Source organism: Molothrus aeneus, chromosome 6, assembly GCF_037042795.1.
Source record: "Molothrus aeneus isolate 106 chromosome 6, BPBGC_Maene_1.0, whole genome shotgun sequence".
NCBI classification, from domain to species: Eukaryota; Metazoa; Chordata; class Aves; order Passeriformes; family Icteridae; genus Molothrus; species Molothrus aeneus.
In genome coordinates, this window is record NC_089651.1 from 4,522,720 (window position 1) to 4,539,481 (window position 16,762).

The 16,762-nt window shown below is 37.7% G+C and overlaps 1 protein-coding gene across 2 annotated transcripts in view; it reads right to left on the minus strand.

Annotated features, from left to right (window-relative positions):
- Nucleotides 1–16,762, minus strand: part of HIPK3 (homeodomain interacting protein kinase 3) — a 69,042-nt gene that overhangs the window by 12,100 nt on the left and 40,180 nt on the right. The window contains exons 3-10 of one of the 2 annotated variants that reach the window (XM_066551824.1): nt 10,497–10,620; nt 7,558–7,677; nt 5,221–5,307; nt 4,163–4,347; nt 3,235–3,394; nt 2,706–2,829; nt 264–385; nt 5–129 (exon numbers count right to left, since the gene is read on the minus strand). In XM_066551824.1, coding sequence (XP_066407921.1) covers nt 5–129; nt 264–385; nt 2,706–2,829; nt 3,235–3,394; nt 4,163–4,347; nt 5,221–5,307; nt 7,558–7,677; nt 10,497–10,620 — 1,047 coding nt within the window. Of the gene's footprint in view, nt 1–4; nt 133–263; nt 386–2,705; nt 2,830–3,234; nt 3,395–4,162; nt 4,348–5,220; nt 5,308–7,557; nt 7,678–10,496; nt 10,621–16,762 lie in introns of both variants that reach the window. The other variant, XM_066551823.1, reaches the window with a different exon arrangement.

Consider the following 16,762-nt stretch of genomic DNA (forward strand, 5'->3'; position numbering starts at 1 on the left):
TTACCCCCATTCTCCAAGCCTCTGTGGGCCAGCCACAGGATCAGAGGGCAGAGATGTTGGTGGAGCTGCTACTGGTGCTACCTGCTGCCATGCAGGAACCAGGATCTGCTGCGTCTGGTTGGACCACGCCTGCTGGGGAGCACAGAGCTTTTATGGCACAGGTAATTCCCTGAAGCTACACTTGCTGCTTGGAGCTCAGCACAGACCAGTTCAAAACATTCCCTAACTCAATAAGTAAGAGTTTTGCTTTAAAGTAGGCCAACCTGAGAAAGGATTCCTGCTCGAATCTGTAGTGGTTGAATTGCGTGGGCTTGGGTCACCAGTGGGACTGCATTATCCACCCTCAGGGAGAAACTGGTGGGTTTGCTGTGGCTTGTAGGAATTCCTGGCAGGGAGAAAAACACATACACAAGCTTTAGGCAAACAGCAGTCTTGCATGTATTTTGTAAGCAAACATAGAGGACAATTTTAAAACATTTTACCATTTTTAAAATGTGTTTATGATCTGATTCCATAATTTAGACTTCCAAGCCAAACAAATTAACACCTAAAAGATTTTTGTGCCATAACTTATCTGCACAAATATTTGAGCTGTAGTTTCCAGAAAAAACTGCCAATAGCTACTAGTTGGAAACAGACTACTAGAAAGAGGAATGACTTTGGCAGAAAGTTCTGCAGAGCTAAGCATTTACTCCTTATCACAAACTACATTAAAAGAATTTGAAAGGAAACAGGCAAAAGTAAGCAGAACGGCATTTCAAAGCTTCTCAGAATGGACTCCTGCACACCTCATGCTCTGTATTTCCAGCAGGCTGAAACACATTCTTCTTAACTTCTATAGCTGGCAATGCCACATGTATAATGTCCCTCTTTGCTACCATCTCTTTGGTGGGAAACAATGTAAAATCTTCTGTCTACCTCATCAAATATTTGCAGTAGAATCCATACTCCTATTCCTCTCTTCATCAAAATAATGCAAACTATAGTAAACTATAATATATTCTATAATAAATAATAATATTGTATATAATGTACAATATACAATATGCAAACCAGAGCATAATACAAAACAGATGCATCTCATGTCTTGTATAGATTTCATTATTGTTACAGGAAACTAACACAAGTATAGCAATGCTGCAATGTTTACTACAATAACATTTTTTTTTTACACAATAATGCCAAACTATAATGAAAGAGGAATTTTTCTTAACAGACATTGCAACAGAACAGCCATGCTTGAAGAAAACACTGGCTAGGAAATAGGAAAAGATACCCCTGATCTCATCTTCTAACTGCACTTCGTGCCTCGTGCTTTACTCAAAGATTAAGCACTGGTGTTCACAGGTAACTACTAAAGAATTACTACACTGAGGTTTGTAAGTGCTTTGGCTGGGTTTTTTTTAAACTTTACAGTAGAGGATGAAAGAAAGTTTTCATCTGATGTAATTCTCTCATGTCATAACACAATACTCGGTTATAACCACGCACTTCAAAGCTTTTCATTTTGAAATGCACTTGACTGATTTTTTTCCCCACAGCCATCTAGAAGAGAAGCATCTTAACTCTGACAGAAGTAGAGAGTTTTAGCACTTCAGATACTCCACAGAGCAGCCAAGCTGGGAAACTTTGAAGCAGTGCCAGATACCATTAATATCCCTTTTCATCTGTGCCAGCAACTCGTCACCTATGTGATGAAAACAATATATCCCCTCCACTTCAACTGTAGCAGAAATTAAATTTGGAAAGTTATCATCATATTAAGAATACAGTATACAAATCACAGATAAAGTGTCTGCCTGTGCTGTTTCCTTTTCTATAAATCACTTTATTCATCTGGGAATAATGAAAACAATAGTGGGGTTTTTTTATTATGGAGTATGTCATTGTGTAAAGAACATACACAATTTAAACAATTAACTGCTCAGAAGGAAATCTGTGTGAAGCAGCCTGTGAATAGTCAGACCTTTCTCAAGTTTCTGGAACCCAAGGTAAATGCAGCTGCCACAAAAAATATTATTGATAAAGTCTGCTGCATCTGTCTTTATCTATAGAGATTAAGACTTCCTGGGCTTTAAGTTTAGGTTGAATATTTCTGGTTTGTTTCATTTCAGAGTGCATCTAGGGTGGTTTCTGAAGCTTTAAAATGCAGAAGCGAAACTAAGGTCATTCTTAAAAAAAAACTACTCCCTATAAATTCCATAACTTCAAGACCTGATCTCAACACAATGCTGAACATCACCAAGATAAATAAATTACATCTTTGGAAGAAAAACTATAATAAGCAAACAATATAAACTGCCTTCCCATTTCCATAAATGACTATTACTAGGATAAGACACTGATACTCACTCCATCTTTCCTGTTTCCTCTCCAATTTTACTTCAGGACACCCTCCTTTTATTGCTTCCCCTTTCACACTTTTTTCTCCTATTTTATCAAAGACATAAATTTATCTCTGCGTGTGTGTAATATATGAAGGTGGGCTCTGGATTGTTTAAATCATTTTTTGCAGGTGCTGATTTGCTGTTTTTTTCAGAAAGGTGTAATGAATCTGCATCTGACTCACACGCTGATTTTAATGGCATAATTAAGTTGGTTTAAATATAAACCTTAAGTGGATATAACAGAAAACTCAAATATTGCTGACAGCCAGGCAGTAACAGTCATATTCTAGGAACTGTGACAATTATAGATAAATATACCTTGAATAGCTGGAGGACATATAATCAATGCTTGCTGGAAAACATCACTGCAACCAAACTGAGCAGTTCCTGCCTGCAGTGGAATCCCTTGGTGCAGAACTGAGTGGGCAGATGCAGTTAATGCCTATGGGAACAGATTCAACACAGGCAAGGTTATTATAACTGTGAAACTACATCTCTCACACACTTGTCCCACCACTTTATACAGCAAATAACTAAAACAAACTAATAAAAATGAACGTTTCAGATCCATTTCACAGGAAGCCATCACACTGGGCCACTGGAGGGCACCAGAATACAGCACTAGCAACACCAGCTTGTAACTTAATTTGGAACATATTCTAAATTACTTGTCTAAGAAAACATTAGGGAAAAAACAAAGTAAAAGACAGAAGATTTTACCACCTAACAGATGCAATTTTTTCAATTATTAAATTAATTAGAAAAACTACATTAATTGAACTTATAATAAAAACAAAACAAAATAAAACAAAACCAAAGCAAGAAAAACATGAACCATTGATTTTACCTGACTTCTTACTGGACCAATTTTGGTAAAGCTTGCAGTCAGGTTGGCTGCACTGCCTGAGGCAACTGATCTCATGAGTGATGTTTTATTGCAATTGCTTAAGTCATACAGGTTTGATCGGCATTTGCAAATATCCATGATATGAAAGCAGGACTTCACTCTATCAAAACCAGAAAATAAATTGCTTCAATCACCATTGCATGCCGTTGAAGGTAAAAAACAATTCCCCAAAATAAGGGGAAAAAAATTAGTTCAAACCCCCCATTTCCCAGTTTCACAGAACGGGATCATCCACACAGGTAGAAAACCAGAAACACTGTTGTTACTATGGTCACATCAAAGCTCTCTGATGCATATTCAAGAAAAATAGTGCTGTTTCTTTCTCTTTCCATCTAACACCATTTTCTAACAGCTGTTTACAAACAGGAAAGATAGGAAATTTAATAGATGGGAAAAGCTTGCTCTTTCAGTGAAATGTTTGCAACTTTAGGAAATCCACGGTGAAATATACAACTCCAGAACTGCAAGAAAAGTTTCCATATATTCCACATTAATCAATACATGAAAGGAAGTATCTGAGATGCTAACCTCAAGAGGAAATGCCTACCCTAGCCCTCAATGACTGACAGGAATTAGGGCTCCTCATGCTTCCAAAAATCACACCCAAGTTTCTGCAGTGCTGGAATTTTAACAATCATACCTAAAACCAACTTAGGAATCTATTGCCCTAACTGTTACTTTCAGAGAAAAACACAGTTATTCAAGCAGTTTCCTTGACCCAAGAGATGTATCTAATACTGCAAGCACTTTAAAGAATTTTCTAAGACACTGCAGAAATGATGAAAGATGTTTTTTTCTCTCTGATAGCAGAAAAAACAACACTTTTATACAAATGAATTGCAACAACAGAGATTTCTATGTTACATACTGGTTGCTATGAGGAAAATCAAGGAGGTGCTTCATGGTAACAAAAGAATGGTTCAGGGTCTCAGCTGGAGTGATTCTTAAATCAGCATCGATAAGCAACATTTTCTTCAACAGACTGACAAATTCCCTCCTATCTGCCTTCTCTGCCAACAGGTCACTTCCTTCCAAATCCATCACCATGTTCACCTGGCACAGAACAAAACAGTCAGATAGAAGATATGCATATTAATTTAACTCTTTCTGGTACTGTTTTCTGCTATAAAATACTGATAGTCAGCATTTTTAGCATGTGGGGTACGGTGGATTTGTCTTAACCCAAAACAGCTGGCTTGGAATTGGTGACTTTTTTTAAGCATGCACACTACTCCCCCCTTGCAACCTCCCCAGTTAAAAACTGCTGAAGGCTTTACTCCAGTCTGGGACTTGGAATTTAAGAAGTAAGATTTCGAATAAAGATTTTTTTATGGTCTAACTCGAACTACAGAGCTGATCTTCAAAAAACAATTTCAAGTACATATTAATGCCAACCTTGCAACAAGATTTGATCCTTTTTTTAGGATGTGAAAGACAACAAAAAGTGCCATTTCTTATTGACTAGAGAGGCATAAAGCTAAAGAAAAGTGAGGGAACAGTTATGTTTTTAAAAACAAAATTTTAAAAACTACACTTAGAATTATATTGTTAAGATAACAGAATTATACTGGAAATCAAACAATAAACAAAGCAGGTTCCATATGCATTCTTTGTTTATTCTTTGCCACAGTGGCAGATAAGGTAGAAGAGAAAGTATACAATTTACACAAAATTCAAGGGTTCCCCACCACAAGGCCAAATTTCACTGTTTAACACAAGCAATGGAAAAGGAAGATCTTTACTAAAAGCTCAGAGGGCTGACAGAGCCAGACATTTTCCTCAGAGCAGCAGAGAAGAGTTGAATATGACTGAGGCACAATAAATAATATTCTAAAAGGCATTTCTTTCCAAACCAGTAAAATGTTTTAAAATCACCAGTCATTCCCACACATTCCTTCTGCAGAGGAAGGAGGCTTTAATACTCACGTGCACTATATCATCCAAACTGTTGAAAATATACTTTCTGGCCTCTTTAGACTTCATACCTGTTTCTGCCTCGTGTTCTTCCAATGTCTCAACAAAAACAAAAGGAAAGCTTAGTTTAGAAACTGTCAAAAAGGTTCACCTATAACTACAAAATGACTTTATGTACTCATTGACCTAAAAACCACTAATTTTTTCCAAAATTATTAGTATATCAGTTATATATTTGTATCCTGCTTTACTGGCTACTTTCATTCTCTAAATCAAAAAACAATAACTACAATGTTTTACATCTGAAAAATCAGTACTGGATTACAACAGATAGCTTATGAATCACACAAGAAGTGCCGAAAGCCTAGCATAGAGCAGTTTAATGAAACTCCTGTATTTTTATATATCACAAATTTCTATTAATCAAATATATATCACAATTTCTATTATTGTAATTTACCAATTTTCTCTAACTCAGACATTAAACCCCAAGCAGCAGCAATATCACATCACTGTGAAAGAAATAAACCAAAAACCAGGCAGTATCCGTTCAACTTCTTGGTTTAGTCTTTTCTTTTTTTTTTTTATTATTATACTTATTCCTAATTTTATTATTATATTATATTATTAATATTATATTTTATAGTATATTTATTTTTAATATTATATTTATTCCTCTGCATACACAACAAAAAACACTATTTTTTCCCAAATTATTAGTATATCAGTTACATATTTGTATGCTGCTTTACTGGCTACTTTCATTCTCTAAATCAAAAAACAATAACTACAATGTTTTACATCTGAAAAATCAGTACTGGATTACAACAGATAGCTTATGAATCACACAAGAAGTGCTGAAAGCCTAGCATAGAGCAGTTTAATGAAACTCCTGTATTTTTATATATCACAGCTTTTCTATTATTGTAATTTACCAATTTTCTCAAACTCAGACATTAAACCTCGAGTAGCAGCAATATCACATCACTGTGAAAGAAATAAACCAAAAACCAGGCAGTATCTGTTCAACTTCTTAGTTTCCTCTTTTTTTATTATTATACTTATTCCTATTTTTATTATTACATTCTTTATTATTATTAATATTATTATATTCATTTTTATATTATATTTATTTGGGTTTTTTTTCCTCCACATACACAACAAATAGTGTGAATATTTTAAATACTTCAGTTTGAAGCAAAAACACCCTAGAGAATGAGTGGTTTATGAGTTGGTATAGTACCTTCTGTTACAATTTTCCTTCCTCAACACAGACAGCACCTGTAGGCTGGTGCTCCTGGAGCCAAGGTGGGACTTCAGGAAAAAAGCTTTTAACACACAGATTACAGAAAAGCTTCCAAAATGAACTTTGACAAAAACTGCAAGTAATGAGCAATTGCCCATATCAAAACCCCTAATTAACCTCTGCAAGGTAACAAAGAGCTCCAGGAACTGGGGAGGGCTGTTTGCACCAAGGACTTGCTCTGACATGGAGAAGGCAGATGTAAAGTGTCACCTAAAGCCCAAGTGCTTGAGAAAGCAGAGGGAGGGATTAACCAGGTGTGGGTGTAATTGCAGAAATGTTACATAACCCCAGAGCTGCTGGGGATTTACCAACTTGCTGGGGGGATCTTATGCAACTGGTGCTGGGAGCTGGCAGCTGGCAGCTGTTTGTTACTGCAGAGATCCCTGTCAGCCCCAACTGCTGCCTGAGCCCTCTGGAAACCCAGGGAAGCTGGGCCATGGAGAAACACAATTTTTAAAAAAAAGTAAATTATTTGCGTGGGAAGCAAAGGCTCTGCTTATGGCCACAGTGCAATAATGTTGCTTAGAGAGAAGCAAGGTGTGCAGAACACAAAAGTACATTTTATTTTAACTTTGTCTGTGCTCACTGTATTGCAGCTTTCAGCCAACAAAGGCTGTTTTAGCAGAGGATCTAAAAGAAATGAGCTGTACACAGCCATGTTATTTCTTAATCTCCTTTTTCTCCTAGGAACTTCTGATCCTGAAGCCAGTTCTGGACCAATGTTGTCAGAGCAGTGTGAGCCCCAGAGACAAATTCCTTACATGAAGTGAAAAGCAGTAACAGAGCAAAAAAGAGAAGAAAACAAACCATCCGCTTAGCACCTCTGGAGATAAAAGGCTTAATTTGAATTCCCCAACTGGCCACAGCACAGCCTGGCAGCTGCACCTTGGGGGACAGAAAGAATGGAAGGGATAAAGAGCAGGAGCTGCTAAAAACCACAGGAGATGCACCGGGGATGTAATGGTCTTGCAGTGAATCTTGGCTTCTCTCCTTTCTCTTCTCACAGAATATTGTGCTGTTTTTTACTACATTACACTGTTTACCTTTAATCTCCAACTAGAATATGGTGCATCTGTTTCTCTACAGAAAAATCTTGCAGTTTTCGTCCCCATGCTTAACAACTGCTCTCCTGGCAAACCTTGAGTCTGTGAAATGTAACGAATCTGAGGAAAAAAACAGAACAGGGAAAAGCATTTACCTCTTGTTTTCAAAATGTTATCCCCACACAGTTAAAAACTTGTAATTTCATTTGAGAAATGACAATGAACCATGCTCAGAGATCCTTAGCTACATTTACAGAGGGGAGAAGCCTAACCCTGAACACTTGGCACTGCTCTCTCCATCTCTAGAGAAAGCCACACACAAACAAACCTCTCAGGTGACCTACATAAGCAAGCTTTTTAGGTTGCTTCACAGCAATGAGGAGCTGGGGAGAGTGGCTGTCATTACCTCCTCAACCCACTCAAATCCTGAATGTATTTTTTTAATTCTAAACAGGAAAATCAGTAGGAGTGCTTTGTTTGCTTACAGAATTTCCTTTTTTTTTTTTTTTGGCCTGTTCTCATTATGTAACTAGATAAAAATCCTTCCCATTTGCTGTTTCCAGTGTATCAGTCTTTTACACATCTGACACACCTGCATTTCAAGGAAACATTCCATGTGGAAAGGGAGTGTCTGTACAAGCTCCAGGCAGCAAAAGGTAGTGTTGTTGTCCAAGAAAATCTGCTACTGAATAGACTGGCTTTATGCCTGAAAGAAACTTTGGTCTGAAATGATCAAAATGCATTTATTTTAGATTATTTACTTTGCATTTTGCATCATCTATCATAGTTGGTGATCATTAAAAACCACCTTGGAATTGTAAGTAGAATTGGCAATAATTGAAAACCAAGCTTGCTGCAGGTCGGGATGGAGAGGGTACTGAATTTCTGAAGGGCAGGGGCTGCTGGGGTAAGCCAGCCCCTGGAAAAGGAGCAGCAGCCAGGGAATAAGAGAGAAGAAAGGGAAAAAAATCAAAAGGAGAGAGTGGCCAAATACACCGAATCAGAAATTGAGAGATGAGAAGATAAAGTCAATGGAAGAGAGAGGACTTGAGAGCTGGGAGCACCTGAGAGGAGAAAAAAACTGATGGGCAGTAAAGAGTAAAAGGAACCTGAGAGGCTTCTGCTGAAAAGTGAGACATCCAAGTGGGGAGGAACTAAACACAACTTCTGGGGTTTAGTATCCTCCATAGTTCCCAGCCTCAGGGAGTAAGGAGTAACATCTGACCAGAGATGTTTCTAGATCATTTATAATGTCCTCAGAAAACAAAGAGTCTTAAAAAGTAGAGGGGAAAAGCCAGTGCATTAATTCAACAGTTCAGCAGTTAAGGGCCTGTGCCTGTTTCTAATGAGCATTAAAGCTCAGAAGACAGGGCTGTTTTCCACTGAGAAACACAGCTGTTACTGCTTCTAACCACAAATGAATGGAAGAACTAAGAGCCCCCTTTCAAGGGCCAGTGTGTTGGCTGCCACACACCAGGGGACAGGGGGGAAATGCAGCACAAAGCCTGTTTGTTTACTCAGTGACACACACCACGTAGCAGGAGGACAGGAATTCCCTTGGAAGCCTGCTCCTGCTGTACTCATGGATACTGAGAAAAACCTTGAATCCATTTTCTCCAAGCGAGTTTTGCAGGGCTGCTGGAGCACAGTTACAACAAGGCAATTCCTGATGGTGCAGAGGAGGTTGCAGCCCCTTTTCCACCACAACTTCTCCAACATAAGGATCAGGCAAGTTGCTAGATGAGGCTTCCAGCAAACTTGAATGATATGTAAGAGGTAAATAAATTTGCCGTGTTTTTGGAAATTTTTGAGAGAGCGTTATAGATTCTTTCCAAAAAACAAAATGCCTTCACTTTATCCTTAAAAAGTGCAGTGAATTATATGGGTTGTTAGATGTTTCCTCTTTTATTTTCCATTTTAACAGCAATAGTCTACAAAAAGGTCTTCTAAATGCATCAACGCATCAACCCACATTCCATTCATAGCTCACTTCCCCATGTGAAATGCTGAGATTCGTGTAAATGAAGGAAACTGAAATAGAAACATTACCAACATCAACACAAAATTTATATATCCCCTGAAAATGGTTCTAACCAACAGATTTTCAGAAAAGTAGGTCTGATCTATCAGGAAGCCAAAAGCCCACTCCATGAGCAGGACTTGAATAACCTAAACAACATCCTCTGAACTAAATGCTGAATCAAAGACTAGAACTTAGCAAGAAGCCAGTGCTGCTCCTTATGGGGTTTTCAAGAAAGTTCAAAACCAGGTGGGCATGCTCAGGATGCTGACTACATTCCTCCCAAATTCCACATTATCTTCTAAGTGTTTAAAATAAAAATGTTCTACATCTTTCATGAGAAACAACATGGAGTTTTATTAAGTTTGCTCACTAATGCTCATGGTGTCAGTACTGAAAACTCCAACAAAGCAAGGGCAGAGCTTTAAGAGCTCCAAGCTTTACCCCTGCCTAGCTACAGAATGATTGTGACAGTTCCTTCTTGTTCCTCATGAAGTACAGGCTCTCAAATCTTCGAGCTTTGCTGGATTTCCAGAAAGCATCAGAAAGTATTCAGAGCACAATTAATCCTGACATCTGAATAGACATTCCAGAGTCAACCCTGTTCGTGGCAAATGAAAGAGAGATTATAATGCAGTGATGGTAGCTGCAAACTTTGGTTTCCAACATCATCTATTTCATAAGATGGAGGGGACAAATGGAAACTTAATTCAAAAAAAGCAGCACAATATACAGTCTGGGTCAGAATCAGGATTTATGTTTCTAGGACAATCAATAAGGCTAAACTAAAAGCATTGAACAGACTAGAAGAAATGCTACATAATAGGGGATTTATTAGCATTAAAAATTCTGTATTTAATGATCTGAAAGCCTTAAGCTGCGGAAAGTGCACATATGCTTGTGAAATTTATTCTACTACCTGGTCATATTCCAGTGCTCCTGGGTACAGTGGCCATCCAAGAAAGAGCTCTGCAATCACACACCCTAACGACCACATGTCTATGGCTTCACAAAACGGCAATCCCAGTATGATCTCTGGTGCTCTGCAAATCAAACATGGTTACTGAAGCTTTTTCCTTGGGGAAGGAACAATTCATTCAACATCCAACATGACAAACAAAAAAATTTAAAAAAACAATGTTTCTTGATAATTATTTCAGTAAAATCACAGCATCAGAAATTGCATTTTTATTTATCTAAGTAACCTGTGCTAGTATTTTGCAGCTCTGAGATGTTTTTTTCCCTACAAATACCAGTTTGCTATGTACATGAAAATAACTGATATGCCTAGAAAACAGAATATCCCTGATTGAGAACTTTTCCCATTCCTCCAGTATGTCTCAAATTAGTTGTCCACTCAATGTGTTATATGTAACTATATTCCAAACATATCAGTCTTTCATCTCAAAAAAAAACCCAACTAGAAGTTTTATCTGAAAATCCACTTGCACACTTCTCAACTGTACAGTACAGTTAAAGCTATTTAAAATATCAATTTAATTATCTAACTGCAAATCCCTTAATGAACTCAAATCAGTTGAATGTGATCAATTTTTAAATCACTTAAATGAAAGCATTGCATTTGCTAAACAGAGCAGGTGTTATTTTTCACCTAAAACAAATGTGAATTATTTAACCAACACCATCTGAATTTATGTCTCCACTCAAGAACCAGAAAAATTGGTATTGACACAGCTGCTAAAGGGGCTTTTAACATCTCTGTTCATGTGGAATGGAACTCAAGTATTTCACAAATATCCATTTTCATTGTATTTGTCCTTTTAAAACCTTCCCTCCCAGCTCATTCAAGCTATTAACAAAAGGAAAAAGAATGGATCTATATCTGCATTCTAACATGGAAAGACGCCTGGAGATGTACAATATTATTTCAAGCATCACACTATGAAGGGATCCACTTTTAAAGCAGACAAGCTGTTGTTTGCTCAGCATGTCACAGGAGAGCAGGAAGGTGGTTAAAACCAAGAGGGTAATTCCCAATGCAGCTGGGCAGAACGGGAGCATCCAACTGACCAGGAAATGTGGGATCTCTCACGTGGGGAAAAGCTCACAAATCTTATGCTTCAGGACATCCTGACACAGTCTACTGACATTCCACACACAAAACAGACTCTGATCATAGTAAATACCTACACATCTCATTCTTCTCTGACATTTGCCTTTATCAAAATATTCTTTAAATCAATGACATGTACTGGATTGGGAACAAATTCCTGTTTTTATGCTACATTGGGACAGAGAAGCTATCTTGTAGCTGTAGAGCAGACCAAGAGCTGAAGCATCTCCATCCCCTTTCACAAGGGGTAGTTGGTAGAAGCTGTACACAGACACATTTCAAGCTCCAAGGGTGAATGTTCACCGCCAGGGAAAGGACTCCCAATGCTCTGCCCCATCTCTGACCAGTGAAACAATTTGGGCTTCTGCCACAGGGAAAATCCAACACTTTTTAGATGAGAGAATCTATAGGACAGGATATTCTGTCAAATAATTACGTACTTTCCATTCATGCTGGCACTTCAGTTCTCCCTATCCTTGCCACAAACCATTTTGGATGTGATTATATGAAGGCTAAATCTTGTCACGCTGGCAGTGAAACTGGAGAGGCTCAGTTTTCCACTGCCTCCAAAGATTTGACTACAATAAACTTCTGGGGATCAAACATATGTATTTTTGCAATGCAGGATCCTGACACTGCAGTAAGTCTTAGCTAGTTTCATTATCCAAGAAATCAATTCAACATCTCTGGATGCCACAAGACAGAAATAGCAGCGAGAGGAGTCTGCCTTTCCCCCTGGCTGGGTGCCAGGCTGCCTATAGTTGTTACAGATCTCTGCTAAAATACACTTCCTTTTGTTGTATTATGTTACAGCCCTGAATAGTTAATGAATATACACACAGCCTATGGATACAGGGGCTTTAACAAATGCTTCTGCTAAAATAAGCTCTGTAAAACCTCTTAGGTTTACTCAATGGTTAATATGTGCGCCGTGCAAAAATAGCCACAGGCCGTCGGTCTGGCTGTCCCTGTGGAGAGACAGGATCCCAAAGGAGGGATACTGTGAGGGGAGATACAATGCCAAAAAAAAAAAAAAAAGACAGAATACTTGCTGGGTTTCAAAATACAGTAATCTGGTAGTTTTTCCACTAGAAAAGCAGTAATAAGTAAGTCAAAGGAAAAGGGAAGTATTTCAGGAGAGGAGAAGCGCTCCTCACTTGCCAACACCAGACCTGCCATCCAGAAAGAAGAGGAAATAAATGTGCTCTTGAGCACAGCTACCTGCACCCTTCCACAAAAAAATATTTTCAGGCCAGCTTGAAGAGAGGAAGATGAAGAGCTGCTGCTCTGTCAGGGCCAATGGCACCTACCATGCTAATCCTTAAAATGGAGCAACTCTCACAGCAAATTAAGCTGCAGCAAAACTGTAACTGAGTTTGATTATGTTTGGAGTGGTCTTAACCAGCTCAAATATTTTTGTTAAACAGAAGTTTGTCAATGTCATGCTCAAAAACACCTGCTTCTCCTTCTCTTAAAGTTTCCGTTTCTCCTTCTTTTAAAGTTTCTGTTAAAATCTGTCTGGAGAGCTGGAGAGAAAAGTGTTAAAGTGGAGAGAATTGTTCTTCAATTTTTGTTTTTAAGATGACCCACAGCTGTTTTCTCCTATAAGGAATATTTCACCATGCACCTCAAAAGGAAGATACTCCCTTTCCTAACTACAAGCATAGATATGAGAGTGGTAGGAACTGCAGATGTCCCAACAGTCCTTTTAATATCAGGTTACTCAAAAAACAGTGTAACTAGAGTATTTCTCTCTCTCAACACAGCACCACACACATACACACACACACACACACACTCCTGCTTGGTTTTTACTGCAGATCACAAGATGTTCAATGCACTGGAAGACACCACAGTCTCCACCTGAGCAAACAGCACCTGTTATCCCATACCAAGACATCAAGGAGAACACCAGAATTTTCTAAACTTCTTAAGGACACTGAATCTTACTTAAATGTACTTAAATTAAAAGCAAGATTTTAGAGAGAAAGGACCTATTTCCTTCTTGCCAGTGTTAATTAAACATTAATTTAAAACGTTATCATAAAACAGCACAGCTTAGACTTTACAATTAGAAAGATCTAAAAAGATGAAAGACAAATGAATACCTGTTTCAGCTGCTTGTTTGGATAGTCACATTTCCATTTATTACATCACAGACCATAAATACATATACTATCCTATAACTTTTTTGCAAGCTTATGAGAAATCACACAATTTGTTCCATTAACTTGTTCAAAGACCAGAATATTTCATAAAATAGTTTAGCTTCAGCATGTTAGCCAGCTTGGAATAAAGCAACAAAATTAACAAATTTGAAGGAAAATGAGATAATTCCTTGATGGAGGATTAAAAAAAAAATTAAAAATGAACAAACCCCAAGCAAAAACTTGCTAAAAAAAAATCAAAACTGCAGCATAGTAACAGAAAATTTCTTCCAACCCTTACAACTGGGGGAACAAAGAATGAAGAGCAAGAATTACCCATACTACAAAAATAAGTCATAAAAAAAAATCTGTAAGAAGTCAAACCATTTCAGATGATCATCACCTAGAAATGGTTGGTTAGAAATCCAATTTAGAACAGAAGTTACATGAAAAAGCTAAGACGTTGTACAAAGTAACAACTGAAGAACAGCAGAAGACAATGACAACAGCAGCTTCCCTTTTTCACTTTCATGAAAAATTCAGTTGAATGCAGGAATAATTTCTTAACTATGTTCCCAATGAAGGTCCTATAACACAGTCACACTACACATACCCCCTCAGAGATCAAGGAAGTGAGACTAAAGATTGAGTAATTTTTATTTCTATTTCTTTGGCAGTGTGGGAGGGTCAATGTATCAACTTGGTTATTTACCTGCTGCTCTCCAGAGTGGGCAGTTTAGAAATAGCCTTCCTCCCCTCAAACTTTACTACCAAACTTTACTACCTCTATTTACCACTGTGCTGACAATGCCTATTAATTACCTACTCTGGTCACAACACAATGATAAGAAATAGTAATACAAGGAAGCCATCAAAAGGCCGGGATGTTTATAATTTTTTTTTATTAATGACCTGTTGAAAGCCCTGGTATGGACCACTCATGTAAATGAATCCAGTTTGCAAGAATTAAAGTCAAACCAGATTACCAGCCTGAGTAAAACCAGTCTTCGCCCCTGCTGCCATCGTGAGCGCAACGCAAACATATCCCTCCTGAAAGGAATAACCACACATGGGTTGTGAGATGCACAATTCTTCTCCTAAAGAAAGGAGGCCTAGGAGAAGGAGCAGATGCAGTGAGTAAGTTAATGAGAGATGGCAGTGGGCATTCTGATGAGTTTTCTTATGTACAATTCACTCTCTTCAACTACCAGTCTTTACCACGTACATGAAGGAATGCAAAACTTCAAGATCTGCAAGAAGACAGGAAAGACTCTTGGCTGGAGGGATCAAAATCAAGGTGGCAACACCCAGAAAAATCTCCTAGGCAAGTACAGTTCAGTAATCTGAAGAATGAAATGGGAAGGAACCATGTAATGACAAAACCTGGAAATGATGAAGGATACAAAGATCAGTTGGCTCTACAGTGGATTCGTGATGGTCTTCAGAAGGAATTTCAAATATGCAATTACATCAACACAACAACAGGAAGTAGAGCATACGTGGTGTATAGTAAACCATAGTGAAAATCAATGTAGCATATTCATTAATTAATTACCCAGAAGAAATTATGTTATAAATTAACCAACTTCTCAGTGAAAAGTCTAGACAACTTTACAGATTACTCAAGAAAAATATTTTACAATTGGGAGCAAAAATAATCAGGATATCAGTATTTATTTTTAAAGGACAAAGACATATAAAAAATATTATGCCTTATATAAAACTAGTGATATTCCCTCACCTTGAACAGTGTGTGTTCACTTTTGAATTCTGGGTTCAGTTTTGGTCACCCCCATCTGAAAAAGGATACATCAAATAGAAAAGACGCAGAAAAAAGAACAATACAAATTAAAGACTTGAAGAGATTTGGGTACAAGAAGAAACCCTGGTTAGAACTATAAAGCTTCAAGGAAGAATGAATGATCAGTAACATTACTCAAATTATATAATAAATAAGGGAAGAGAAGCAGACAGGTGTTTCTAATGCCCTGCCTCACTCTAGAAGACCAAGGAATCCCCCACCCACTCTGAGATAAAGGCTGATGTAAACATAGAAGCGGATTTTTAAAGCCAGAATTGCAATTACTCTCGAAATCACAGGTCACTGTTGAGATAAAAAATATTAGGAGTATTTAAGAATGGATAGACAGGAAAATATCCACAAGTAAGGGTTGAATCCATGTAGAACAAGAACAGCCATCAACTGTGTAGAGCTGTAAGAAAACTGCATCAGAAGACACTGAAGTGCAACCTTGTGCTACAGTAAATTTTCTGCAGCAACAAAAGACTAGGATACATAGACTGCTGATCTGAGAACATACATTTCCTACATATTAAAATCACTATTCTTGCACAAATATATGAGTTATCCAAGCAAATCCCTTGACACAAACTACAAGCTTCTGTACAACCTTCTAGTCTTGACAATCTTCCTCAGGGTCAGAATAATTGTTACTTGTAATGTCATTTTGTTAAAATAAGAATTTTATCAACATTATTTATAGGTGTCTTTAAAATAGTTGTGTTACACACTTTAAAAATCCACTCAACTGCACTTCCTATGAACACTTTTATAGTTGAATTTATTGTCTCTTGCTTTTAAGTGCGCTGAGATGTCAGAGGCAGATTGGCAGTGTCATGTGCTGACATATATTTGATCTTAGAAATGCAAGTATGGTACACCATGCCAGACAACGAGCCTTCCTCCCCATTCTTTGGAAGGAAAACTGCTGCAAATCAAAAATCAAAAACTGAATTATAGATTTACATTCACACTCCTGGCTTTTGTAGTAGTGTGAATATAAATCTATAATTTTGTAGGCTTCTTTTAACTCTTCCATGATTAGGCATTAGGAAGTACATAAGCAGCAGACTCTGATGGGGGGTATTTTTTAAATTCTAAGAATGTAAGAGGACTTGGAAATCAAAACTATAAGTGCTCAGACAGACTCAGGAAACGTTAGC